Source organism: Nannobrachium achirus (assembly GCF_963921795.1).
Source record: "Nannobrachium achirus genome assembly, chromosome: 9".
NCBI classification, from domain to species: domain Eukaryota; kingdom Metazoa; phylum Chordata; class Actinopteri; order Myctophiformes; family Myctophidae; genus Nannobrachium; species Nannobrachium achirus.
The window spans coordinates 27,701,639-27,726,110 of record NC_137818.1 but is presented as its reverse complement, the minus strand read 5'-3'; the positions used below and the strand labels follow the sequence as shown (position 1 = coordinate 27,726,110).

The following is a 24,472-nucleotide window of genomic DNA, read 5'->3' as shown; positions in this document are numbered from 1 at the left end:
GAGGGGCGGAGTCGAGCATCCATATCATTATCTTTTGAAACTGACCCAACAAAAGCTGTCCGAGGTGTGTTTCCGACTTTCTAAACCAACTTTAAAACAACATCAAATCAGTTCTAGGGGTAAAAATTATATAGCATTCGCTATAAAATCTGCTACACGCTAACAACAACGCATCACGTTGTGCGCGGCACCGCACGACGGACGAAGTATACATTGCGCGGCACCGCACGACGGACGAAGTATACATTCACTACTAACTGATACGGCCCCGCCTCCTTTTCAGACTGTTTGGAGAAAGACCACGTGACCTACTGCAGCACAATGTTAAATTTCGGGGGGTGTCACCACTCCTTTAAGTGAATAATCTATTGTTACAACCCTACTATATCAGCGTCAACACATCATTGACTTTCCACCGCTTTGGCTAGGGCTGAGCAATGGCCATGGCTTCCTGAAAAATCAAACAAGCTATGGTATGGTTGGGAAAAAGGTCAGCATTATACTGTGAGTTGTAGTCAATGAGCTAAACCATGCCAGACTTAAACCGTGTATAGGTAGGGGCCCCTTAGGGCTCCATACTTGGTCCACTCCTTTTCCCCTTTACAACAAATCTTTCTGCAAAAATAACTGGTTTACAAGCTTAGCTCACAATGTGTTGTTTGGCTATTTTCGCCAAATGCTTTCCCCCAGAATATGGTTGGAATGTGGTTAAAAGACAGGGCACATTCTCATCATCCCCATGATTTTGCTTTTAGGGGGTCAAAAAGTCAACAGTATGGATGATAGGTGCACCATGCAAATGTAGAAAAAGGCCCTATCGTAGACTGGGCCTAGTGGTTGCCTAGGAAACATGGACAATTACTATCCTTGTGATGTGATGTGATATAAAACACTCCAACTGACTAAACCAGTGACCAATGACCACTGGTTCTGAATGCCTAATGGCCTCTCTTTCTTTCCCTTGCCATGTCTCTCTCTCTCTCTCTCTCTCTCTCTCTCTCTTTCTTTATTTCTATTACACTCACTTACTCTATTTTTCCTTTCCTTTGACAGAAGAACAGAGAAAGTGTCAGAAAGGACAAAGCCAAGATTCTGCACTCCTGTGATTGGATGTGAGCTTGTACTGACCTGAGACCATTAAAATGGAGTTGCTATGGAAACTTATACTGCTACTATCATTGGTGGAATGCCTGGCAGGTAAGCCTCCCAAACTTTCCCATTCTTTGGTTCGTTATTTAAATATTGTTATTCATTTGTATTAATTGAGCATCACATTTTGATGGCACTAAAAGATGGATTTGCTTCCAGGGCTGAGGATTTGCATACGTTTCTAAATCTACAAGTCTCCTAAACTTAAAGGGGATAAAAAAATATTCATGATATATTCATTCTATTGGCAACTAAAGGCACCTAACCAGTAGTCCTTCAAAAGATGAATAGGAACTATTCCCTTCATTACCCTTTTAGTCATTGAATCATGTTTGGGAAGAATAAGTGAGGCTCTCATTCTTAAAGAAAGCCCTTATCTTGTAACGTACCATATGAATGAGGAAAATCATTCATTTTAAATTGCACCTCAATTGTTGCCCTAATTGAAGTTCCATTCGTAGCGCAGAAATCTTGTCATTGATCTTGCTTTTTAACGAAGGGCCTAATTTCCTCCCCTTACAAAATGTTCAGGGTGAAACACTCCTAACAATGTCAGTATTTAAAGCTGGAGTAAGGCATCCTGAGGAATCAGTAATCATTCAGAGCCACCCCTCCTTTGCCTGGCTCCAGCCCATAGACCCGCCCACTTTCTGAGAGGACTGTTTCTCTGGTCTGGTGTTAGCCTCGCGTAGCCAGGCTTTACTCATCTGCGAAGAGAAAAGCCTGGTGACAATATAAGGCAGAAAGCGTTCAACTTCCGCCGTGTGAGCTTCCCCGGAAGTGAGCTTCTCCGGTTTTCCCCTAACGTAACTTCCGTTAAGCGCAGCACTTCCGCTAGAAATCTTGGAACCAACCGGAAGGCATATTGTCTACAGGGTGGTCTGGTGTTGTGTAATGAATCTGCAGTTTACCGTCCGAAATGGCGGCTCCTCCAATGAGCGCAGGGGGTAGGTCTAACGAATATCCAATTGAAACGATCACATTTCACACCAGACAGGCACGCGGGCACACACACACACACGTGCTGATTTCACCAAGCTGTTAATGTTGATTACATGTTTCTGGTCGCAGTTCTGTATGGAAGCAGTCACTCGCACAGACAGACACACACACGCTCTCACGATCTCTCGCGACCGCACGCGTGCACGCTCGCACATAGACACACACACGCGATGTTTGTTTCCATTGTGTTTGCTAATGGCTTGGAATGGCTAGCAATGTGGATGAAGCCACAAGTAGGCGGATCCACTGATCTCTAGTGATTGGTTTAGGGGAAGTCAAAGTCCCTCCCCCCGTAAACTCAAGCGTCTGAAATCTGGCTAGCCCCTCCTCACAGCTGAGGCCCTACAATAATTGTGCGTGTATGTACAGGTGTGTGCGTGTGCGACTGTGCGTGCATGCATTGTCTCCATTTAAGAGCGTGAGAGCATGTGGCGTCGGTGCCTACATTTGCCTACACGGCAATTAGCACCACTTATCACTAGATCCAGTACGCATCAGGGGTTGTCTAATGAGGCTTTCCTCAGGGAACTGTGATTCACTTTGGGATTAGTAATTTCAAGATTAAGTGTAGATCACATTTTATGCCCTAGTTAGGCATCCTGTTAAATACACACACACACACACGCGCGTCTGACATCAGCGGCAATCCTAGCACGAGCTTAGGCACAGATGCCACTGCCTGAAGGACCCCATCCAAGGACGTGATCTGTGTGAACAATACTGTAATGCTTAATTTATACTCTGTTGTATGACAGTGTTGCTTGCCAAAAATAGCCAATCTACGAGTTCACAACATGTAGTCTGTTGTTTTAGGCGAGCGACAGCAGCATTGAATATTGAATTATAAATCAGCCCTTATTCCCCTGACCCCTCCTTCGCAAACAGCTATAGTTGTAATTAAGAGGTATGGGTACAACATTTAAAGTTACACATTCAAAGCACATCAGTACTTGACAGAGGAGCAGGGGGCGAGACATTAAGATGAAGTGTATTGTGTTGCACAGCCCTTGCCTCACTTGTGGGGCTCACCCTCACAGTTGGGAGCTCAAGCTAACCAAGCATTAATATTCAGGACGGAGCCACATTACATATGCTCAGTTTCCAAGACAAGCATGGTGCAATAGCATAACGATAGACTTCCAAAGCCCTCTGCGTTCTGAGAAAGACACGATAAGCATTTCAGTATGCAGGCGCATGTGCCATAGCGGGTGGAGGAAGCACAGCGTGAGGATGGGAGATAGATATAGGTAATGTTATGTAGGTTATTTATCCCGACTCTGAGATTTCACTTCTCTGTGTGTGTGTGTGTGTGTGTGTGTGTGTGTGCGTGCGTGCGTGCGTGCGTGCGTGCGTGTGTGCGTGCGTGCATGTTTTTACATTGAGTGGTGTTGTGCGTGCGTGCGTGCGTGCGTGCGTGCGTGCGTGTTTTTACATTGCGTGGAGTTGTGTGGGAGGAGTGTGGACGGGCCAAGGGGAGGCATTCCCATTGTGAGTTCATCTGAAGTTAACCAGAGCTCCCCTAGCTCTCCCTCAGGGCTTGGAATGCCCAAGGCAAGGGCGTGTGTGTGTGTACAGTATATGGTGGAGTAGTGAGAGAGAGAGAGAGAGAAAGAGAGAGAGAGAGAGAGAGAGAGAGAGAGAGAGAGAGAGAAATTAGATAAGAACGCAGTTCATCACCACAATTAAAAAGCTGGCAAATGATGGAAGTAGAAAGCTTCATCCAGAAAGTACACATTTTATACAACCTACAGGTTTTACATATTTGATTACAGATTTAATATCGGACAGTAAGTGTTTTAAAAAAGCAGCACCTGCCATTACATTTTTCAGTCAAAACACCCAAAAAGTCCTTGCAGTCTTGTTTCCATTGTGCAGTAGCATGTTCACTATACAGTAGTGTTGCCATGATGCAGGCCGGTTTTGTTATTCAATCCAACAAACACACCTGGATTGTTATCACTATTGATTAATGGATGCGTTGAATGCTGGTATAAGATCTGTTCCATACTGCAAAATCCTGAGTGTTAATTGACTGAGAATGGAGCTGTAAGCATCCATACAGTATAACACCCTGTATTTTGCAGTGTGGGATACCTGTTCTAATGTGAGTAATGTGATGAAATGTGCATGGCCAGTCACACAATACTGCTCCTAAATCATACGTGTTTACCAACTCCACAATGAAATCGTACATATTACTACACTATTAAAATTGTAGCTCCACAAATCTTGCGATGTCAATGGGAAATTAAGGACATATTTCTGGACTGCACAGTATATCTTTTGCACACTACCATAGCTGCTTGGTGAATTCTGGGGCACATTGACTGCATAGCACAGTATGTACTGATTTAACTCATTGATTCATCATAAAGTGGCAGAGCCTGTATGAGCCCTTATGCACGATTTTTCACTGCATCTTTGAAGTTTACTGTATATGAAGATGTACTGCAGAGTATTCTCCAGTGAAGGTTGCTCCCATAATTTATGTTATATTTTCTCCATCCAGCATTGAAAATAGTGTGTATGCAAAAGTCTGAATTTACATACACAGAGAGATAACCTAGAAACGTTTCCTGTATACAACTTTGTCAAATGAATAGATATGTTATTAGTATAGCAAGTATTCTATAGCCCATTCTATAGTCCTTTGGGTACAGTATGTTGTATTTTTGTTAAACTCAAATGCATTAATAAGAAAATTCTACTATAAATATAACGAAATACTGACAGTAATTATTATGCCATTTTAGGATTGCTTCTCACGAAGGAACAATATTAAAATAACACATCCACATCACACTAATTAGCTACTTACACATACTGTGCAAATACTGTAGGCAGTGATAAAGATGTTAAGCTTGTCATCAGTAAACATAATGCATAATTATGCTTTGGACACTTACTGTTGACTTTGTCTCATACTGCATTGTAGGTATTTAGTATGAAGCAAAAGGATCCATATAATCAAGCTCTGCCCATTGCCAACCAGCCAAATCAAATCCCCAAATGGTCAAATCATGAATTCTGGAAGTTTGGATTACATTACTTCACTGTTGTAAACCATGATGAATGTTCCCATTACTATAGAAGACGGCAGTTGGTAAGTGACAAATAACCAATGTTGGAGAGGAAAAGGTAGGGATATTACTCCAATTAGATGACAAATGACATTCTCAACAGCAATATGTTCTTGGGTCTATGTTGCCATTCAATAGAGGGAACAGCAAGAGAACCATGCGCGCGCACACGCACGCACGCACGCACACACACACACACACACACACACACACACACACACACACACACACACACACACACACACACACACACACACACACACACACACACACACACACACACACACACACACACACACAAAAGGAAAATCTTTAATTTGCTATTCCTTCACATGGAGTTGCATTCAATCAATGCTCTTTGCCCGGTGAACATGATATTGAATGCGGGGAACACAGGGAATGGAACAGCTGCTTGATATGTATACTAGTTTAGATTAAGTGTAAAATGGTATGACACAATTGGATATACAAAGTAAAATCCTCAGTGTTCATTTAACTCTTTACAAATAGAACCAAATGGATCCTTATGGTCCATCTGGTCTTTGTTTCTTTTTACATGGTAGGCTGCGTATGTGAGTGGCCACTATAACTTCAGTCCATGTCAGGGAAAGATTACGTTTATTAAGTGTCACAAAATGCCCATAACTAGCTATTCAATAACCCAATAATACCTTTATGAAAACCATTTATTTGGCCTTCTTTGTAATGCTATTTATTATTCATATTAGTAGGTCCACTATAGGCTGGATGCGGATGTCGCTCATTCAATGACTTTGGTCCCAAACAACATACTATAACTGGAAAACTACCATGGCTGGATTGATATGGAATTCACTATGCACCTGCATTCTCCCCAGAGGACCGCCCCTAATGATTTTAGTGACCCAATTGGCCTTTTCTCTCGGCCGAAATAGATCAAAATGTGGACTTGCACACAGTTTTAAGCTGGCCTTACACTAGCAGATAATCGTGGCATTTAATGACCCTCCCGAGTATCAGGGGGACTGCGTCTGAATCGGCGCCGATTGTCGGGCATAAATGTCGTTTAGTGTGAGGGTTCACACACAGATCCAATCCATCCTAGTGGCTCGCAAGACAATCGTGGCCAGCCCGACTCTTTTAAAAATGTTTGATATTTTTCTGGATCGCTATTGGTATATGGAACAGAAGCGGGAGACCGAGAGAATGACAGCCGTTGTTCGGGCGCAAGAAACGGGGACTGTTGGTGGCGACAGCCGCTGATCTGAGTCTGACCCTGAGCGACAGATCTTTCTTTCTCTCCATCTCTTCCCCCCCCTCTCTCTATCTCTCTCTCTCTCTCACACACACACACACACACACACGTGCGCGCACACTTTTCATACCGTCCGTCCGTCCATCAGGTTGTATAAAGTCAACAGGTGTGGACGGGAGCAGGTTTGTTTTATATCAACCAGAAACAGCAGAAACACTCCCAATCACATACTGGGAACAGGCGAAACAGCACAGGTCCCGCTTTGCGCTTGCAAGTCAAAGTAGCCAACACACCTATTTCCTACAGAACCCTGATCTACAAGCCCTACAACGTGGCTTGGCGGGACATGTTGTGGTCTTGGAGCTCTATATTTTCTGCGTGCTACAGTCATACGACTAATCATAAATAAATCAGGCATCATGAGAGGCAAGACGCAGCAGCAGAGTAGGCTAGAGTTGACTATTTTAGCAGTGGAGAGAGAGGGGAAAAGTCAGTGTCAGAGTTGAACAGATCCATGGATGGACAAATGTTGTGTGATGGTGTTGAGTGGACATCATTAATGTGACTGTACGTGCGTGTGTGTTGCAGCGGGCTCAGCCCCCGTGACATTTTGTATTTGTTATATTATTTATTATTGCTGTGTTCTGGCCGACTCAATCTCGATAGAATCCTGTAGTGTGCGGAGCCCCCGACGTTTCAAATCGGCTAGTGTGAGCGTGTTTAGATTTTCTGGTAAGAGAATCTTAAACAATTATCCTGTAGTGTTTAATGCTACCCAATTTCATTGCGTCTGATTATCTGCTAGTGTAAGGCCAGCTTTACTCTTAAACAAGATATCCTGAAAAATACTGGCTGAATTGTGAGAGAATTTGCTGTGCACCTTCATATCCCCAAAGGATAACCCCTACTGATTTTGGTGACTGACTATAGCCTTTCCACTAGTGTCATCTTTAGGCTAGTTTATTTATTTATTTATTTTCTAATGGTACTTTATGATATTTTACTTTTAAGCTTTTGCTGTTCCTTACAATATGTGTTAATCCTTCATTGAATATGTATACCCTCCTCAAATTTTGGCACTAATTATATCCATTTTACAGTAAAATTGAGATGAGATTATCTGGCTCTAAAGATGGCTGTGTCGGTCGATGGTCGTATCAAACCACTTTTTTTCCAATTGAGTACAGTTAGCTGGTTTTTAGTCACTTAGATTTATTTCATAACACTGCAACTGTTTTTTTACAATCCATTAGGGTGGGCTATTGAGTATAGTATAAGACTATCTCACAGTGCTGACATTTCTCATTGTTTTTCTTTCTAAGACATTGTGTCTAAAGCAGCATTTTCACAGTTCACTTGCTTAATTTCATTACTTAACTGTTGAAGGCCCTTGAAATATTTCCCTATCGATATTTGAAGCATTTAGACCAACCATGATCAAACCACCGTTCCACGATTCAGCTGCAACCCTCCTTGAAGCCCCTGAATGAGAGACCTTTAAGGTGCACCTTATCAGCCCGGACAGAAGGAAAAGATGCTTTAAAAAGCAAGATTGGCTTTTTTTATTTGATGCATAAAACCCTGAGCTGGAGCGAATGGATTTGGGACCTCACAAACGACCGATACCTCCCCCACAGCTGGCTCCCCATGTGCCTGTTTATACATGCTGAGGTAAGCTGGAGGAATTCATTTGCTGTCAGCTAGTATTGAATTTGAGATTAGTTTTTATTTCAGCTTCCAAAACAGGCTCCTTTTGCTTTCCACTCTGCGCTGCGATGCTGAGTCTTGTGTCGTCTGAGGAGCCTTCGAACCCAGCCACACACATATCACTGTTTGGCAGCAGGTGATAGATATAAGTGGAGGTGGTCTCTCTTTTTCTCCCCCTTTTTTAAAATCTTTTCTTCATAAAAAATAAAAATAAAGGCACTCTTATAATGACCTCCATCTCTGTCTGGCGGCATTGTGCAGTCAACTTCCTGTTAGCATTCTGAATCAGTACCACCTCTCTCTGATAGAGAGCTTTTCCATCAGTGTGCTGCCTAGCGGTCTGTTCCTATACTATAATGTAGGGATGCTCCGCTTTGAGACATCAGGCTGTGTGGGGTTGTGGCCACGGCAGCTAAAACGCCACTCTGAAACCAACGTGACTTCTTCTATTCTATGGTTAACATTCATTTTGATGTTGTTTTTTAATGTTAGCTCAGAAGCATTTCCAACTCATAGAAGTTAAGCCTATATGACTCAACTGTGCTGGTAAAAAAAAAAAAGAATAATACCAACAAAACAACACTGTTCCTCAAAATCCTCTCAAAGGCATGTGCATTTAAGAGTGATTAATGCTGGAACACTGTGTTGCACATTGAATACCAGAGAGGAGGCCTGTAATTTATTCCACCCCTTCCCTGCAACATGCTACCGTACATGCATTCCCATTTGGGCGACGGAGGAGTTTCACAGAGTTTGCATCAGTTTGAACTGATCCCTCAGGCACAGCCCCCAGAGCTCAATCCCTTCTCATTATTCTAACACTTATTCACCGTGATAATAACAGTTGCCATGGTGTTGCCAAAAGATCAGGTTGGTTCAGCCCTGCTGTAACTTGTGTGCTAGGGCCAAATATCAGTTACGTTGATTAATTTCCCATTAAATGAGTATTGAGTTAACTTTGCACTCCACAAGGCACTTTGGAATTGATTAAAAACACAACACACACGCACAAGTGCGCACGCACACACAGCTCATTGGGTGAATGTTTACTTTTGCAGTATGGATAAGCGTATGCTGTATATATAATATGCCCTTGTTTGTTTTAACTCATAGTTATCATAGGCAAAAATGCCTTGTGAATCTTAAATAAATTCAAAATGTGTCATGACTCATGAATAAACGTCTAGTGGATAAACTCAAAGATTGATTGTTTCTAAGTATAACTACTATTCGTTTGCTTTAAGATGATAGGAGAAAGGTTACAAATAATGAAACTGGCCAAGGACATGGATTTTATGTGTCTAGTTTTATAATTTATAATTTAAAAAAAATAAATATAGTAATATAATAATGAAAGTAATCAGGAAAAAAACAAAAACATAGTTTATTCTTAAAGTTTCATTTTATTCTAAAAGCATTGACTGAACTGAAGTCGAGCTTGAGCTTCACTTTTCCCTCTCAGTTCTGGGGGCTCGGTTCAATCTCCTTGCTGGATTATACCAAAAACTATAAACATGGGACCCAATGTCTCCCTGCTTGGCACTCAGCCAATGGGGTAAGTCTTTCCGACATACTAGCGTCATGTCCAGGGGGTGTACATAATGGCGTCTCCCCAGGGGCGTCACAAGGGGTAGGAAAGTGGGACTGAGTTACTGGGGCCCAAGGTGGAGGGGCCCTAATAACTTTATCTATTGCAAAATAGCAGATATACAAGCTCACAGCGCGGCACCGAGTGCTGCGCTGCGAGCCTGTAGATCTGCTATTTTTGAAAAGTTGTGAAAATGTGTGAAAATCTTTGAATATATGTATTTTTTAAGCGAACATTTCTAACTCAAATTTTGCTTCTGGGGGTACCCTGGAACTAAATATTTTGAGATCGGGGTCCGTGGCCAAATACATATCATCTTGGGGGTCCTTGACATAGGTTTCTTGCACACATTTTCACGATTTTTCAAAAATAGCAGATATACAAGCTCGCAGCGTGGCACTCAGTGCTGTGAGCTTGTATATCTGCTATTTTTCAATAGTTAACATTCATGGGGGGCCCGCAGTGAATCCTTGTACCCAGGGCCGAGAATTTGGTGTGACGCCCCTGCGTCTCCCGCCTGACGCTACAGAAACAGGAGATACTGTTGTAGGCTCCTGCTTCCTGCCCTGAGGGCCACATGGCTCAGGCTACTTATATTGTATTTAAATAAATCCCAATGGATTTTTGTGGTATAATTAGGTTTACAGTAGTTATTTATGTGTGGTATGTAGGGTTCACATGAATATATTTATACATCTGAAAAAAGTGAGACCATTTCAGTACCATGACATTGTATATTACAATGGTAGACCTCGCAGGGCGTGACTAATAGAAAAACACAGTTTTGGAAAATTACACAAGGCTTAAGCTGGTTGCACACTGCTGCGTTTTTCGGGACGAATATCTGAGTGAATTTCGGAGCGCGCAAATAAAAAATCAACCTCGCGTTATGTCAGTCACGTTTGCACACTGCCGCCCGTTTCGCGCACCACTCGGTCCCTTGCTCTCTCTATCTCTCTCTCTCTCCTTGCCCTGACAAACGCATTTCGCAACGAAAAACGCAGCAGTGTGCAAAGACCTTTATTCTGACAAAAAATACACTTTTCTTACCAGAAAATACATGTGTAGTTATAAGAATTAATCCGAATCAAAGGGCTAATTCATAACTCAGGGGCCAGATTTGCTGTGTCTTGGAGGCTGCCAAATGAATAAGCCTTTTCAAAACATATTTGAATGTATCATGACTAATCCACGTCCTCTGAAGGCAAATGAACATGTATTGATTAGCGTCATTAATCAATGCACTCTGGCTCGCACTCATCGGTAGCGCAGCATCAATTCATCACACGATCATGTTTACCAGAGGCTTTACATGCTTGTAATGTTGGTGTACAGTGTGTGTTTGAGTAGCGACTGCCCTACAAGAAGTGTCTTCTTCTGGTAATCATTCAACACTCACACTGCTTCGAGGGACATGCTTCATCTAACAAAGGCCACTATAATTAGGCAGCCTTTCATTTCCATGTAACTTTCTGTGAGGTTTATCCTTGAGGAGAAGGGAACAATCAGTGTACAAGGTCCCTCGTCAAACAGCTCCACCTTTCTCACCAAGTTTTTTTTGAGTCCTGAGGATGTACTCCCAGAGAAGACTTGAATAGCATAGCTCTCCTCCATACAAATTAGCTACCACCTGTCTCCCTACATCTCTGCCATTACAGGAGTGCAAAGGCATCCATTCCAGGAAGCTGAATGAATTCCCTGTAGGCTACCGAAATATGTTATTCCGAAGAAATGTCGACTGCCCTGAGGGTCACTAGTTTCTTTGCTCAAATATTGCAGGCCATCTCTGTGCAACATGCATCTGCTATTTTATCTTTCTAATTAACTGGGAAAGGAAAGTGACAGACTGTGCTGCTGCCCTCATTATCGTCAGAATTTTGTTTGAAAGTTTTCATGTCTACAGAGATATTTTTTATAGACAATCTATCAACAATTTGAATACCATAAAGTAAATATTTCAGTCCATTGGTGTAATTTATGCAGTGGTTAGATTTATCATTTCAATACATTTCAGCATTGCAAAGATGTGATGCAATACCGATGTACAGAACATGTAATTTAGCGGAGGGGGGGGGGGGGGGGGGGGGGGGGGGGGCAAATCAAATTACTATGAGGGGCTTAACATTACTAAAACTTATAGGCCTACTTATGTTTTAGTAATGTGTGTGTCTTTGATTTCCCAAAAACTCAGGGGCTTTATTGAGAAACTAATTAATTGTATATGGAGCACAGTACTATGTTTGCTCCAGACTGATTTCAGAAAGGAAATATGAGAGAGTGGGAGAGAGAGAGAGAGAGAGGGATAGAGAACGGTTTGAATGTTTTTTCCCTTTTTCCTTGTCTAACACTGAAAGGGCACCATTTTGTAATATGAAATATGGTCCACAACTGAAATGGGTTGGGGACCCTATTACTCTTGATATTTGTTTTGCCATTTTTAAGCCTTCTTATTGGGTGACATCCCATGGGAATGCAGTGATAACTTAAAGACGGGCTTCTGAAGAAAATGTGCCAAAACATGATGGTGATACTGCTGCTGTGCATGTTTGTTGACAACTTTATACTTTCAGACAGTTTATATTAAAGTCTTATATAGGTTACCATCTGATTATGCACTACTTCAGGGATCTAAAAACTGTTATGAATAATACTCTTGCGCTATGTTACCATGCCCTATGGGTCCGTGCCAAACTGAGACTTTAGACTGGTTCACACTGCGTTTTGTGCGAGTCATGCTCTCCTTTCTTCTTCTCTGCATCCTCCACACAGCTTTCAATACAGGTGGTGAATCATCTGGTTTTGTTACCAGCCAAATGGAAACCATATGGGTTGCTGGTGGTAGGAGTTGCGTTCTTACCGGGACCCTGGACATCAAAGATAATGTGTTGGTGTTTCTCTCCTCAGGAAGCGGAGTCTTACTGAAGCCTGTATTCACCAAACAGCCTGGCAGTGTGGTGTTTCCCCTCCACCCCAGCGAGAACCACAGGGAGGTGGTTTTCAGCTGTGAGGCCCAGGGACACCCACCACCTTCTTACAGGTAATGCCTGATAGTGCCATTTTTTACGAATGTATTTATTTATTGTTTTTGTATCTTGGAACCCTAAGGTAATATCCCCAGAGCTGTCTAGTATAACATTTAGTATATAGAAAGCAAGTGAGCCTTGATTTATTGCCATGGGAGACCTGGGGGGGAGGGTTGTGGACCTTATTGCTCACTGCCCGCAGCACTTAGCTTCACTGTCAGGCACAGTTAACTTGAGAATGATGAGTTAATTCTCCTCAATTGCCGTCCACTATATAGGCGGACATTGATCTGCTGTTGGGTTCAGTGTGAGAGCTCTCTGTCACCAGTGTCACTGACCAGTTGAAAGATCCAAAGAAACTCAACAACCGCAACACACAAGGATCAGATATCGAGTGACAAAAATGTACAGTTCTTTTTGGGTCCAGTGCCAAACTCAGTAGGCCTTTATGGTCATAGTCGGTGACAATGTAATCACAAGCAAGGATGAGGTCAGGTCACCTATTTGGTTTGAAAAAAGATTGATTGTAAAAGTCAACCAAGGAACATGATTTTTGGGCAGGATCTCCTCATTTGTCAACTAGGGTGCACTGAGGGGGTGCATCCCCCCATTCTGATATGCTGCCATTCCGACATCCCCCCATTCAGACACTGACCCTATACCTAACCCAAAACCTGGAGGTGCTGCCACTCAGACAATTAGAAGTCCATGTCGGAATGGCAGCATGTCTGAATGGAGAGCGGCATGGGCACTGAGGACGTTAGCCGGAACACTCATCCAGTGTCATTTCGACTACATGCTTGTTAATGATGTGCTAATGATTTTCCGTTGTAGCCTATTATAACTGCCCTCTCGGAAGCAGTCCAGGTCCAAATCCAAGTTTATATATTCAATGCCATTGCTGTTCCAACAAATTCCAAGTCATATTGTAGTATAGGCTAATCCACAATGAAATGATCGTCATCTGGGCTTGTGTCGTCCCACAGTGATTTATCCACAACAAGCGTTCTTTATATTAGTCTTTTGAGTTTAACTATTGTGGCTTTTCCAACAATCAATAACTAAAGCCACAGTTCTTGATTAGGGGGAAGTGGCTGTAGTTTCGTGTCTTGCTTTGTTTAGGTTACAATAAAGATCCAAGAAGTTGCATCAATCACTCATATTTATTTCGCAGCTTCACATAATCAACTATTAAGCAACTATTTTATCATCTGGTGTCACTCAATGACAGCAGATGGGGTGACTGCAAAACATATACATACTGTATAATATGCCTACAAGTTCAGTTTGGCTCAGAAGGAATTCATTTTAGTTTAGAGAATTCATCTTTTTTGCTGTCCTTTGTAATTGTGTACAATAGATAAATAGCCTACAGTGAGTGTCCTAATACAGCATTACATGGCACATTCAAAGATAAAGTTGACATACAGCAGGGATATCATTAAATGCAGCTGTGCACAAAATCAGATGAAGAATAGTGAGAGAGAGAGAAGGTACCAGGATTTTTTTAACGTGTGTTGACCCGCCTCGCCTGCCCGCGATAATTGTGTCAGAATCTATAACCTGTCTGCCCGTCCCACGGTTTAACTGCTACGGGTCGGCCAGGCCATCACTAATGCTTGCACCTCATGGTTCACCAACAACCTCATGTCACTAAAAACAAAACTTCAGACCTCTCAGAACAAACTGATACTCAAACACAGAACTCACTTAACCCCGGCTTACTTTGCGAGGCTGGAATTGCTCAAGGTGGAAGAGTACAGCAACTTGCCTGGTCTTTAAGTTACTCAGAGGATCAGTGCAACTACCTCTCTAGAGTGAGAGATGCCCATGGGCATAACACCAGAGTGAGCTCCTCTGACATAGTTCCCACTAGATTCGTCTCAAACATGGGGAAACTGCATTCTACAATACAATGCTGCCACGAAAACGTGGAATGCCCTATCAACAGCCATTAAAGGTCTCAATCTAAAAACTAGCCTAAACACGGCTGAACTCAAATTACTGTTGGAATTCTTTTCCTCTAAATTCTTTATCCCACGATTTTGTAACCAATTTTTCACACGCCAATTGCCTAAGCTGTAATCCTGGGCGCTGCTCTCCCTCTGCCAACCTGGGGAGGGCCCCGAACTGAGCTCATGCTTCCTTCAGTGCATGAGGGGGGGCAGGCCGTTTCTTATCTCCTGACAGGGGGGAGCTTACCGGTTGGACGTAGCACGTGGAAGGAACACGTTATTCCAACCAGTTATTTTACCCTCCATCAGGCTGGCCAGGGGGAGGATTATAGAGACCAGGATTACTGCATGTTTTTGTGATGGTACCTACCCTAGGGGACATGGGGAGAACATGCAAACTCCACACAGAAAGGCCCTTTCGCCAACCCCACCTAGGGTGTGGGAGCTGATGACACGAAGGAGAGCATAGGTCCCCAGCGCGCGCAGCGTGGACTCAGAATTCTATCCATTACCAGCTTGCTCCCAGAGAGCCAAACAACACTCTCCCTCAGCAAGCTCCACGGAAGGAGCCCTGTGGGAGAGGCATCCTCTGCACCCCTGTAAATATGTATTTTGCTGCTATTGGTCTTGTACTGATATGTAATGTACTGTATGTCTCGTTGATGAATTGAGTACAATGATGGACCACAATGGGAAAAAGCAGCTGAGGCTTTTTTTGTGTTATGCTTTTAGCATAGATTTTTTGACTGTACTACTGTACTGATAACAAACTTGTTAATAAAGTATTCAATCAATCAATCAATCCCACATTTTCATACTTATGCCATAAACAGCTTTCTTCTCTATTGCTGATCCAAGCCCAGTGCAATAAACCGTACCTCTGGGGCTACTGCTAAAGGCTGCGCATATATATCGCCGTACAGGGCATCTCGTTTAGGGCTTATCAGTTCTTGATAAGCAAATCACTTGATGGATTGAGCTGAAGGAGGGCATTTCCTGTTTGTTGATGTCCTTGTTTGGTGTTCAGGCCCTCAATGTGAGTGGTCCCCTGGGCGATCGCTGTAGGAACAAAGTGATGCCCAGTAGTTCTGCCGCTTAAGTGTTGATGAATGAAAACAAATGACAAACGATGATTTGCTTTAAAGCACATCGGGCGTATAAGCTATTAATTCACAATCTATCAAATGGGGCCACATAGCTGTTGTACTACTGTCAGTGTAATTAAATGCAAATTGCAAAGCCAAGCATTTAATGTGTAATAGGTTGAAACGATCCCTCATAACATCAGCATGTTCGAGTGTTAATGTAGCTTGAAGATCCTTGGTGTTATGCCTAATGGGCACAAATTGAAATGAATGTACAAGATCTTATCACTTGGATCGGCCGGAATACTTATTAAGCAATCAGTCGCTATTTCACTGCCTATACGCCCCCAATCACACACACGCACAAAGAAATAAATGAGAGGCTATTTATGAGTAAGAATCTGCAAGGATTTTGTCCTTCTGAGTTCAACTGTTCAGACTTTACCCAGCTCCATATATAATAACATTTAGTTTTAATTAGGTCTTTAATTACAGCAAGTGCCGCCAACTGTGGCACTTACAGTACACACCATGCTACAAATGGATTTCAGATTGATCGCAAGCTGTTACAATATCATATTTTCATGCATTGCTTATTAGTTCCTTTATTATTTCTTATCAGACATCATTGTGCTGCCAAAGCCAAAGCAACATGTGCAACCTCTATGGCCACCTGTACCAGTACTGGAAACAGGCTTGGAAAAGTTTTTATGGTCCTTTTGCAGCAGGGACAGCATGTGGATCTTCACTGCTGAGAGAGTAGGCAGCTCTATTTCAGGGGAGCCAAGGACAAATTAATTTATCCAAGACTACCCAATGGCCGGCGCCACAGAGAGCCCCCCGCCCTGAGTTGTCACTGTGGCCCCCTTGATTTGTCTCATCTGGAGCTCCTGGACCTGATCCAGCTACAACAGCAAATCTCTAAATCAATCTAATCAGCCAATCTGCCGTTGAACACTCCTCCGCTGCATATACCCCCACCTCCACCCACCCACCCCATGTTTCCTTCCTCCCTCTCATTTTCTCTCCCTCCAATCAAACCTTCACCACTGAGGCAGGAAGTACTGGAGGAGGACAGAAATGGAAACCTCAAACTCACAGTACTTTATCTCAAGGCATCGTGAAAGTCCAATCAGTGCAGAGGGGCTAATGGGTATTCAACCAAATTGTACCTTGATTTACCCTTGGTGGAAAACGATTTCTCCTGTGCCTCTTCTCTCAAAGGTGGCCTTTTTTGTTTTCATACTAGTCTTTGTTCAGGTTTTCTTTCCGCTTTGATGGTGAGTAATGAGCCATTGGCACAATAACTGTGCCTATGCAGACATTTCTCAAGGACGTATTGAAGTGATGACACGTACTGTATCTGAATGTATTCCCGAAAGTTTTTGAACTCAAGGATTTCATGCTTCACAGAGCGCTGTAACTCAAGCATTGTTACAAACAATCCTTTACATTTGGTTGCGCTATTATCAAGTAACTATAGCTTATGTCTGGATGCCTTCAAAAAGAGAGAGTACAGTACATCGCTCGAAAAAGCACCACAGACAGCCACATTGTGTAGTAGTCATCCTTGATTGCTAGCACTTAAGTTCTTCTGGTCTCGCTCCGCATCCCATGTTCTCAAAAGCGTGACCTTTAATCAAAACCACTGTTATTCCTTGTCCTATGTGTAGCTATCTTGTTTGAGCAGACTGAGTGGCTGGCCCTCCTGTCTGATAATCACCATGATTGCGGGGAGGCTTATGATTCTTGTTGCGAGGGCCTCCCGCCACGTGGGATTTCGATTGAGCACGGCATGGATGGCTTCCTGCAAGGTGCTGCAGAATTGCTATTGTTGGAAGCAACGGAGAGGACAGGGGATGAAATATTTTATAAACACACACACATAGCCTGGCATGGCCAGATGAGGGACATTTTTGTTTTTGCAATAGAGGATGTGTTAGCCTGTGTGTGTGTGTGTGTGTGTGTGTGTGTATATATATATACAGTATATATTCACTTATTTTGTCTCATCTTGTGTTTGAAATAAGATATGAATGAAACATCTTTGCAACTGAACAATGCGTTGTTGATTATCTCCCTCTTCAATTATATTTGCTGCTTTGATACAAAGCGCACAAGAATGCTTTAATTCTTTGCACTGAATAATGTCCATGGGATTTCCATTGCAGTTTGATGTTGATGAAAGCATGTGATTATGCAGTCTGGCAGTTCTCAGCAAAACCCTGAACTCTGTGCATGCTCATATGCAGGTTTTTCCAAACAAAAAACCTTTTTACCTTGAATCATCTTAATGCAGGCATCATCTTTTCAGGATGGCTGGCTTCTTATGAAACCCCTCTTGCACACTGGTTCAGCTGTGTCGTGTTCTTGCTTTCACAGGTGGAAGCTGAACGATTCTTTCATCGTGCCCAGACCAGGGTCACGCTATTCTCTCACCGGGGGCAACCTACACATCAGCCATCTGAACAAAGAGGAAGATGCCGGTATCTATCAGTGCCTGGCGTCCAATTCCTTTGGCACCATTGTCAGCAGAGAGGCCAGTCTGCATATTGCCCGTAAGTTCAGTTATTTAATATGAAGCTGGATATTGCTTGCTTTTTTTAAAGAAACATTTGTAAACCTACAAAACACTGTATTATGCAAAGAACTAAATGTGTCCTATTCACATTTTGCTTACCTCAACTTTTGGCTTGTTAAAAGATTGAAGATGAGCTCAATTTTGTTCCTTTCAGCATTGGTCTTTAGTTTATTTATCATTTCAAGTAAAATGACCCAAAAGGATTCCTTGGATGTTATTTTGTTGACAGGCCTGATCTTCCGTAACAGGCAGCGTTAAGTGACAGTTACAGTTAGCCGATACTGTTCGAGCCTTTAATGAGAACACGCTAATTAACAGGCCATGCTTATATGTCTCACCGTGCATTTCATCCTTTAAGCCATATCGAAGCTGCCGGTGTTGTTTACTCTGTGTGGCGATGCTGAAGCACCATCTCGCTGCATTCCTTATGATGAACACTGTGTGATTGCATGGGGGTGGGCCTTGACAGAGCCTGTGCAGCTGATGCTTTACAGCCTTCATCCATCACGTTTTATAAGACCCAAGTCTAAGGCATCTCTGAAGCCAAGGTGAACTTGAGGCCTCCACTGTTGACGGGCAGCCCATCTCGAATGACAGTGCTGATATCTGTGAACAGATGGCGCCTCCAGATTGAATTCTGACGTCTGTTTCTCTGCCATGGCGGACCCAGGGATGATCCTTGGCGGGGTGAGTGCCAGGGGTATTCATCTGGCCACTGTTTGGTGCTTCTGTGTCAAGACGCGACAGTAAATCTTTGGCGCATGGTGCAAATCTCTGTCAGGAGTTGCCGGCAAGCACTGGATCATATTCACATTTGCTATCAATTTTCACGGGCCGACTTGGACTGTACGTCATTGTGATTGGTCTCATCTATTGCCCAGGCCTGACCCAGGGCCTACGGCTTTTGTCAACGGATGAGGACAAGCATCGGTGCCGATGTGTCATCCATCTTATTTATTGCTCTGGGTTTAACTTAATTAAGCGTGTTGCGTGATTGAGCGGGTCTTGGGTCATGGGGAATAATTCACAGTAGGGTTGTCTGTTATGAGAGTCTGTATCATGTCATTTGTAACAGACTGTGACCACTGTTGCTCAATATGGCTCCTCAGACATCACCAGGTTCAGCTCCCTCTGAGTGTTGTAATAACACCCAAAGACAAAGACAAGGTACTGTTCAGGCTATTAATGACGAAGAGATCACAAGATTTAAAATTATGTAATCTTATCGAGCCAATTTGCTTCAGGGTGTTGGCATAACAGAAAATGACTACAGCGCTGTGATCACACAATTCAATGTCAATTCTGACAACATCCACCTGCCTTTGAAAAAAAAAGACCAAGGTGTTATACTGTACCCATTAGTGATGCGCGGGCCGACCCGGTGCCCCCACCCGCCCGCCAACCCGCCCGCATGCGGGTGGGTGGGTCAAGGTTATCACCACTCTCATGTGCAAAAAATAAATAAGAATAATCTAGGATCAGGATTTCACTTATATGTCTCTGTCATCCACACAAGTCCGTTTATAAATACTTTGTGTCGGTTAAGTTATATAACCAGCAAGTCAACGGATACGATTTGAAACACAACTTTCGCATGTGAGACAGATTTTTTGACTGAATGAACCAACCACGCTCACCTCGAGACTGAGTCGCTCCCATCTCTCCAATCTGGTGATCAATCAATAACCAACAGGATTTAATATTGTCCGTCTTTTGCTGTCTGTTTAAAGTGCGAGGCGCTGTATAAATATGATTGACATAAAACCTGAAACGCCATTCTTACCCCGACGATGCCCCAGAGAGAATGAACGTCTTTGAATGAATGTCTTTTTGGCTAAACCCCAATTTGAACAACACGTTTGTTTATTTAGCCCATGACAATAATGTGCTACTGTAAACCTTTCTGTAAAGCGACTTTGGGAGCCGTATATAAAGATGAGCTGCGGGGCGGGCGGATTCGTTGATTTAAATCGCGGGCGGGCGCGGGCGGGCGCGGGCGGGCGGGTTACGTTCCGTGCGGGCTGTGGGCGGTGCGGGTTATGAAAAAAACCTGACCCGCGCATCACTAGTACCCATGCTTATTAATGACAAAAAGACCAAGGTGTTATACTGTACCCATGCTTATAAATGACAAGAACCCTAGCATCCCTATTCTGGCCATGTCATAGTTCATTCAGCGAAAATAATAGATCTACATGCTCTCAATGTGTTGCAATTTGTTGAGTTTGTAGATCTGATATATTCGGTGAAGAGATTTGGTGTAGAGGGACCAAAAGGAGGCAGGCAAGTACAGACCCACGGGGGACCCCTGTCAACAAAATATATAAGGTTTTTGATTTCCCAGTCAAAACTGATGCTCGTGACATTGTGATGCATACACTATTTCCCCACATTTCTTCATCCAAAACAATGCAGCCTGTAAAGATGGGTTGAACAGATTCCACGGCCATAAGCCTCTAAAGACGTCCTGTCCACAATACGGATGACTGAAATGCTTAAATGGTCCCACTTGGCTGTTGCGAGCGCTGGACAAAATGATCTAGTTGTTATGAGGCCAGATTGAGTTGCCTAATCTCTAGGGATTTTTCTTTTTTAATCGAAAGACTTTCCCATTGCAGGATATACCACAGCAAACCCATGCTGCAAGGACTGCATTACAGGCTATATTGGTATTTTGATGCATATTATGAAAAATGTGCATGTCCCAACACAAATGCTCTGTTATGTTTGGAGCCACGAGGGAAGCACAGTGTTCAATGAAGGGTGAAATAACTGTATTTATGAACGTAACACAGGATGCCACTTCCTTGTATCTTAGGTGCTTCGGATTCCTCCTTTCCAGTTTATTGCTGTAATTGAACGTAATTACCCCTTTTCTATTTTCTTAGGCTCCCAGCTGTCCCCACGTTACTGCCTTATTGGTCCAATTACTTTGCAAATATATATATATATATATATATATATATATATATATATATTATCTCATGGCTTGTTTGCTCCTTACTGAACTGTCAACCTGGCATCTCTAACTTGGGCATGTCAACATAGCTGGAGAAAAAAAAAAAAAGGCAAATCTACAAGCTCACTTTGTAATTCACTATTTTTGAAATAGAGCTTAAAGCAAAGTTACCTTGCCATGATATAACTCAAAATATTGCCAGATATCTTTAATTATTTGTGTGTGTACTGTATGGAAGCCAGTCATAGCCAACTGGAATGGAATCTGAAAAATCTGATTGATCATGTCAGATCAAACCCCTCCCAGAGTGTCAGCCTGTATCTACGGTATGTCGTTGCCTTTGCTTTGTCTGAGGTGAAAAGTACATTTCGAGTGGGAAAGCAGTAGAGCTAGGGCCAATAATAGGCCTAATCTAGTGAAAGAAAAACTGGCAGACGCTCTCTGACGCTCTCTGAATACAGCACTTTCAATGTACAAGTAAAGAATCATAATTGTCAGGAGGCACCACCAACAGTGCTCTGTGAGCATTAGCCTCCCTTTGATGTTTATCATACAGTAGATTCAAATGTCATGTGTCACTCACTCTTGCTGTACGTGCTTAATGTACAATGAATGCCTCTCATGTGTATACATCACATCCTATAGGAATAAGGGAGAGGAGCGAAGAGAAGCCAAGAGAAGTGAAAACAACCGGAAATTAAAACTAGAATTAGAAATATGTTCCTACGAAACAGTGTGGGCTCGCTTGTGACCGTACTCTGCAGTGCTAACTGTCATGTGAAGCTCAACCAATACTCCAGCTAACACCACTCCCTGATTTTTTTCCACCAATTGCGCCTCATTGGCTAACGGAATACGATATGTGGCGGAGATTATGACGAAACCATAGTGTTTTCGCCTTTGAACTGTCTGCGGCGGAACTCACTATATAAATAATGAGGATAACATAGTGTCCTCGCCTTTCAGACGAGCCCACAATAAGACATGGTCTATGACGTAATGGTGTATCCATGACATTATGGTTCCGTATTTTGTCAAGGTTTTAGCCACCACTGACTTATACTGTAGCACATCCAACTATGAATTACACAAACCCCTGCATGTGTGTGTGTGTATGAGTTAGTACCTGCCCTTCGAGTATCTTAATTCAGGCCGGGAACACATTTTGCTGTTTGGGAGGGGCTTACAGTACATGTACAGTATGTAGCAACATATTTGTTTTGTAGGCTAATTTCTGATTTAGCCCTATTCTATAGGTTAGGCCTAAATGGGTTAATAACATTCCGACCGATCGACTTCAAAGGGGACATGAGGGAGTGCAGTGCCCGACATGAAGTTGGTCAGATCAGTGGTTGTTCAGAATCGCCAATCCGACCCATATGCCCATAAAACAGTTGGCATATATGGAATTCTGGTTGTAGAGCCGGGGCCATTGGAGCCAAATCGAAGATTTGCACTGACTGGAGCCATGCTGTCTCTATGTGGATCCTTAGATCCACATCATTTCCTAGTTTTGCTTTACCTGTGTCCTGCTGTGAAATATAATTTGCATCTGTTCTGTTCATTATTCCGACCAAAATACCCATTAACTAAACAAGATCTAATTATGCTAAACAACACTCAACTTTGGAACTTCAAATAAGAGAAGTGATTGAAAATTACACTTTTTTTTGGTATTGTCTCATGGTTAGCTTCTGGGACCAGTGCCAACACGTCAAAATGTTCCTCTTGCTAACACTGCAACAGAATGGCTCCAATTTTCCTTCTCTATAATCTCCTCTCATTCATTGCAATGGGTCACACACTGGGGGTAGCAAGCCCAAAAATGCAAATTCCCATCCAATTTCATGGATCTGAAAGCACACAGAATAGGCTGAACCCTGCCATGGAGAGGCACATGGACGTGCAGGACCGTGATAGGCTTGATAAGGGGATCCATGGGGTAGTAGAACAGCTTGCCTTGTCAGGCATTGCTGACTTTTAGTGCGTCTAGCTCGCTTACGCCCCACCATACACTAAAGGAATATTGATCAGGGGAGCTTCAGACTCCAAATGTGAGTTGAGCAAGACTAAAATCTTCTACTGTGTTCATATTAAGGCCTTTGCACACAAAGCCAGAACTGTGGTTATTATTCATGTTCCTATTGCCCCCTGCACACTGGAGACCAAATGTAGTGCAAGGGAAACCTGCTTTGTTTTATTCGAGAGATCCTGCATGCAAAACTGAGGCTTCGTCCAATTATATTTATGCATATCAAAGTGGAAGCAAGCCAGCAAAATGGGGAAGTCACTAATAAACCTTGTTGCTCCAGGCCATGTGAGGTCGAGGCATTACCAGTCACACACTTGTTCATGGTTGGGAATGAACCACAGTAGGAATCCTAATTGAAGACATCACCTGCATTCAAAATAAATTATTAGTACTGTATGCCTGCTTTTGCTTAAGTTTACAATAGAGAATGAGATACTGTATAACATGAAAATGTTAACTGTAACTAAAGACCACTATGAGGGGTTAGCAAACTTACTTCAGTGCATGATCCTTGTATAACTTTTGTACATGTTTTGCGTCTTTGCATCACAAAACACCATAGGCTGATTTTGTAGTGTACAGGTTAAACACTATGGGTCAAAACATGGAAGGTTGACCGTGATGTAAGCAGCACAATTGCTAACCAGTAAGACTCCCTAATCGGGAGATAAGCGACCGTCAGGTCGCAGCGTGATTTTAGGGCAAAATGTGTAGGAGCAGTGTCCAAAAAATGTGTTTGAAAAAATATATGGGACAGATCCATGTTGATGACATGAGTGTAGACATACTGTGTACCGATTTGCGTAATTTTAGGACAAAATCTGTAGGGGCAGTGTCCAAAAATGTGTTTGAAAAAGTCGGCCTGATGGTGGCGCTATATGGGACAGATCAATGTTGATGGCATGAGTGTAGACATACTGTGTACCGATTTGCGTGATTTTAGGGCAAAATCTGTAGGAACAGTGTCCAAAAATGTGTTTGAAAAAATGGGCCTGATGGTGGCGCTATATGGTACAGATCCATGTTGATGAAATGAGTGTAGACATACTGTGTACCGATTTGCGTGATTTTAGGGCA

The 24,472-nt window shown here is 42.8% G+C and overlaps 1 protein-coding gene across 1 annotated transcript in view; it reads left to right on the top strand.

Moving 5' to 3' along the window:
• Positions 1–1,142: 1,142 nt before the first annotated feature.
• Positions 1,143–24,472, top strand: part of cntn3a.1 (contactin 3a, tandem duplicate 1) — a gene marked incomplete at both ends in the record, with an annotated part of 119,490 nt that continues 96,160 nt past the window's right edge. The window contains 3 exons of the mRNA XM_080732658.1: positions 1,143–1,197; positions 12,665–12,797; positions 18,206–18,381. Coding sequence (XP_080588784.1) covers positions 1,143–1,197; positions 12,665–12,797; positions 18,206–18,381 — 364 coding nt within the window. The remainder of the gene's footprint in view (positions 1,198–12,664; positions 12,798–18,205; positions 18,382–24,472) is intronic.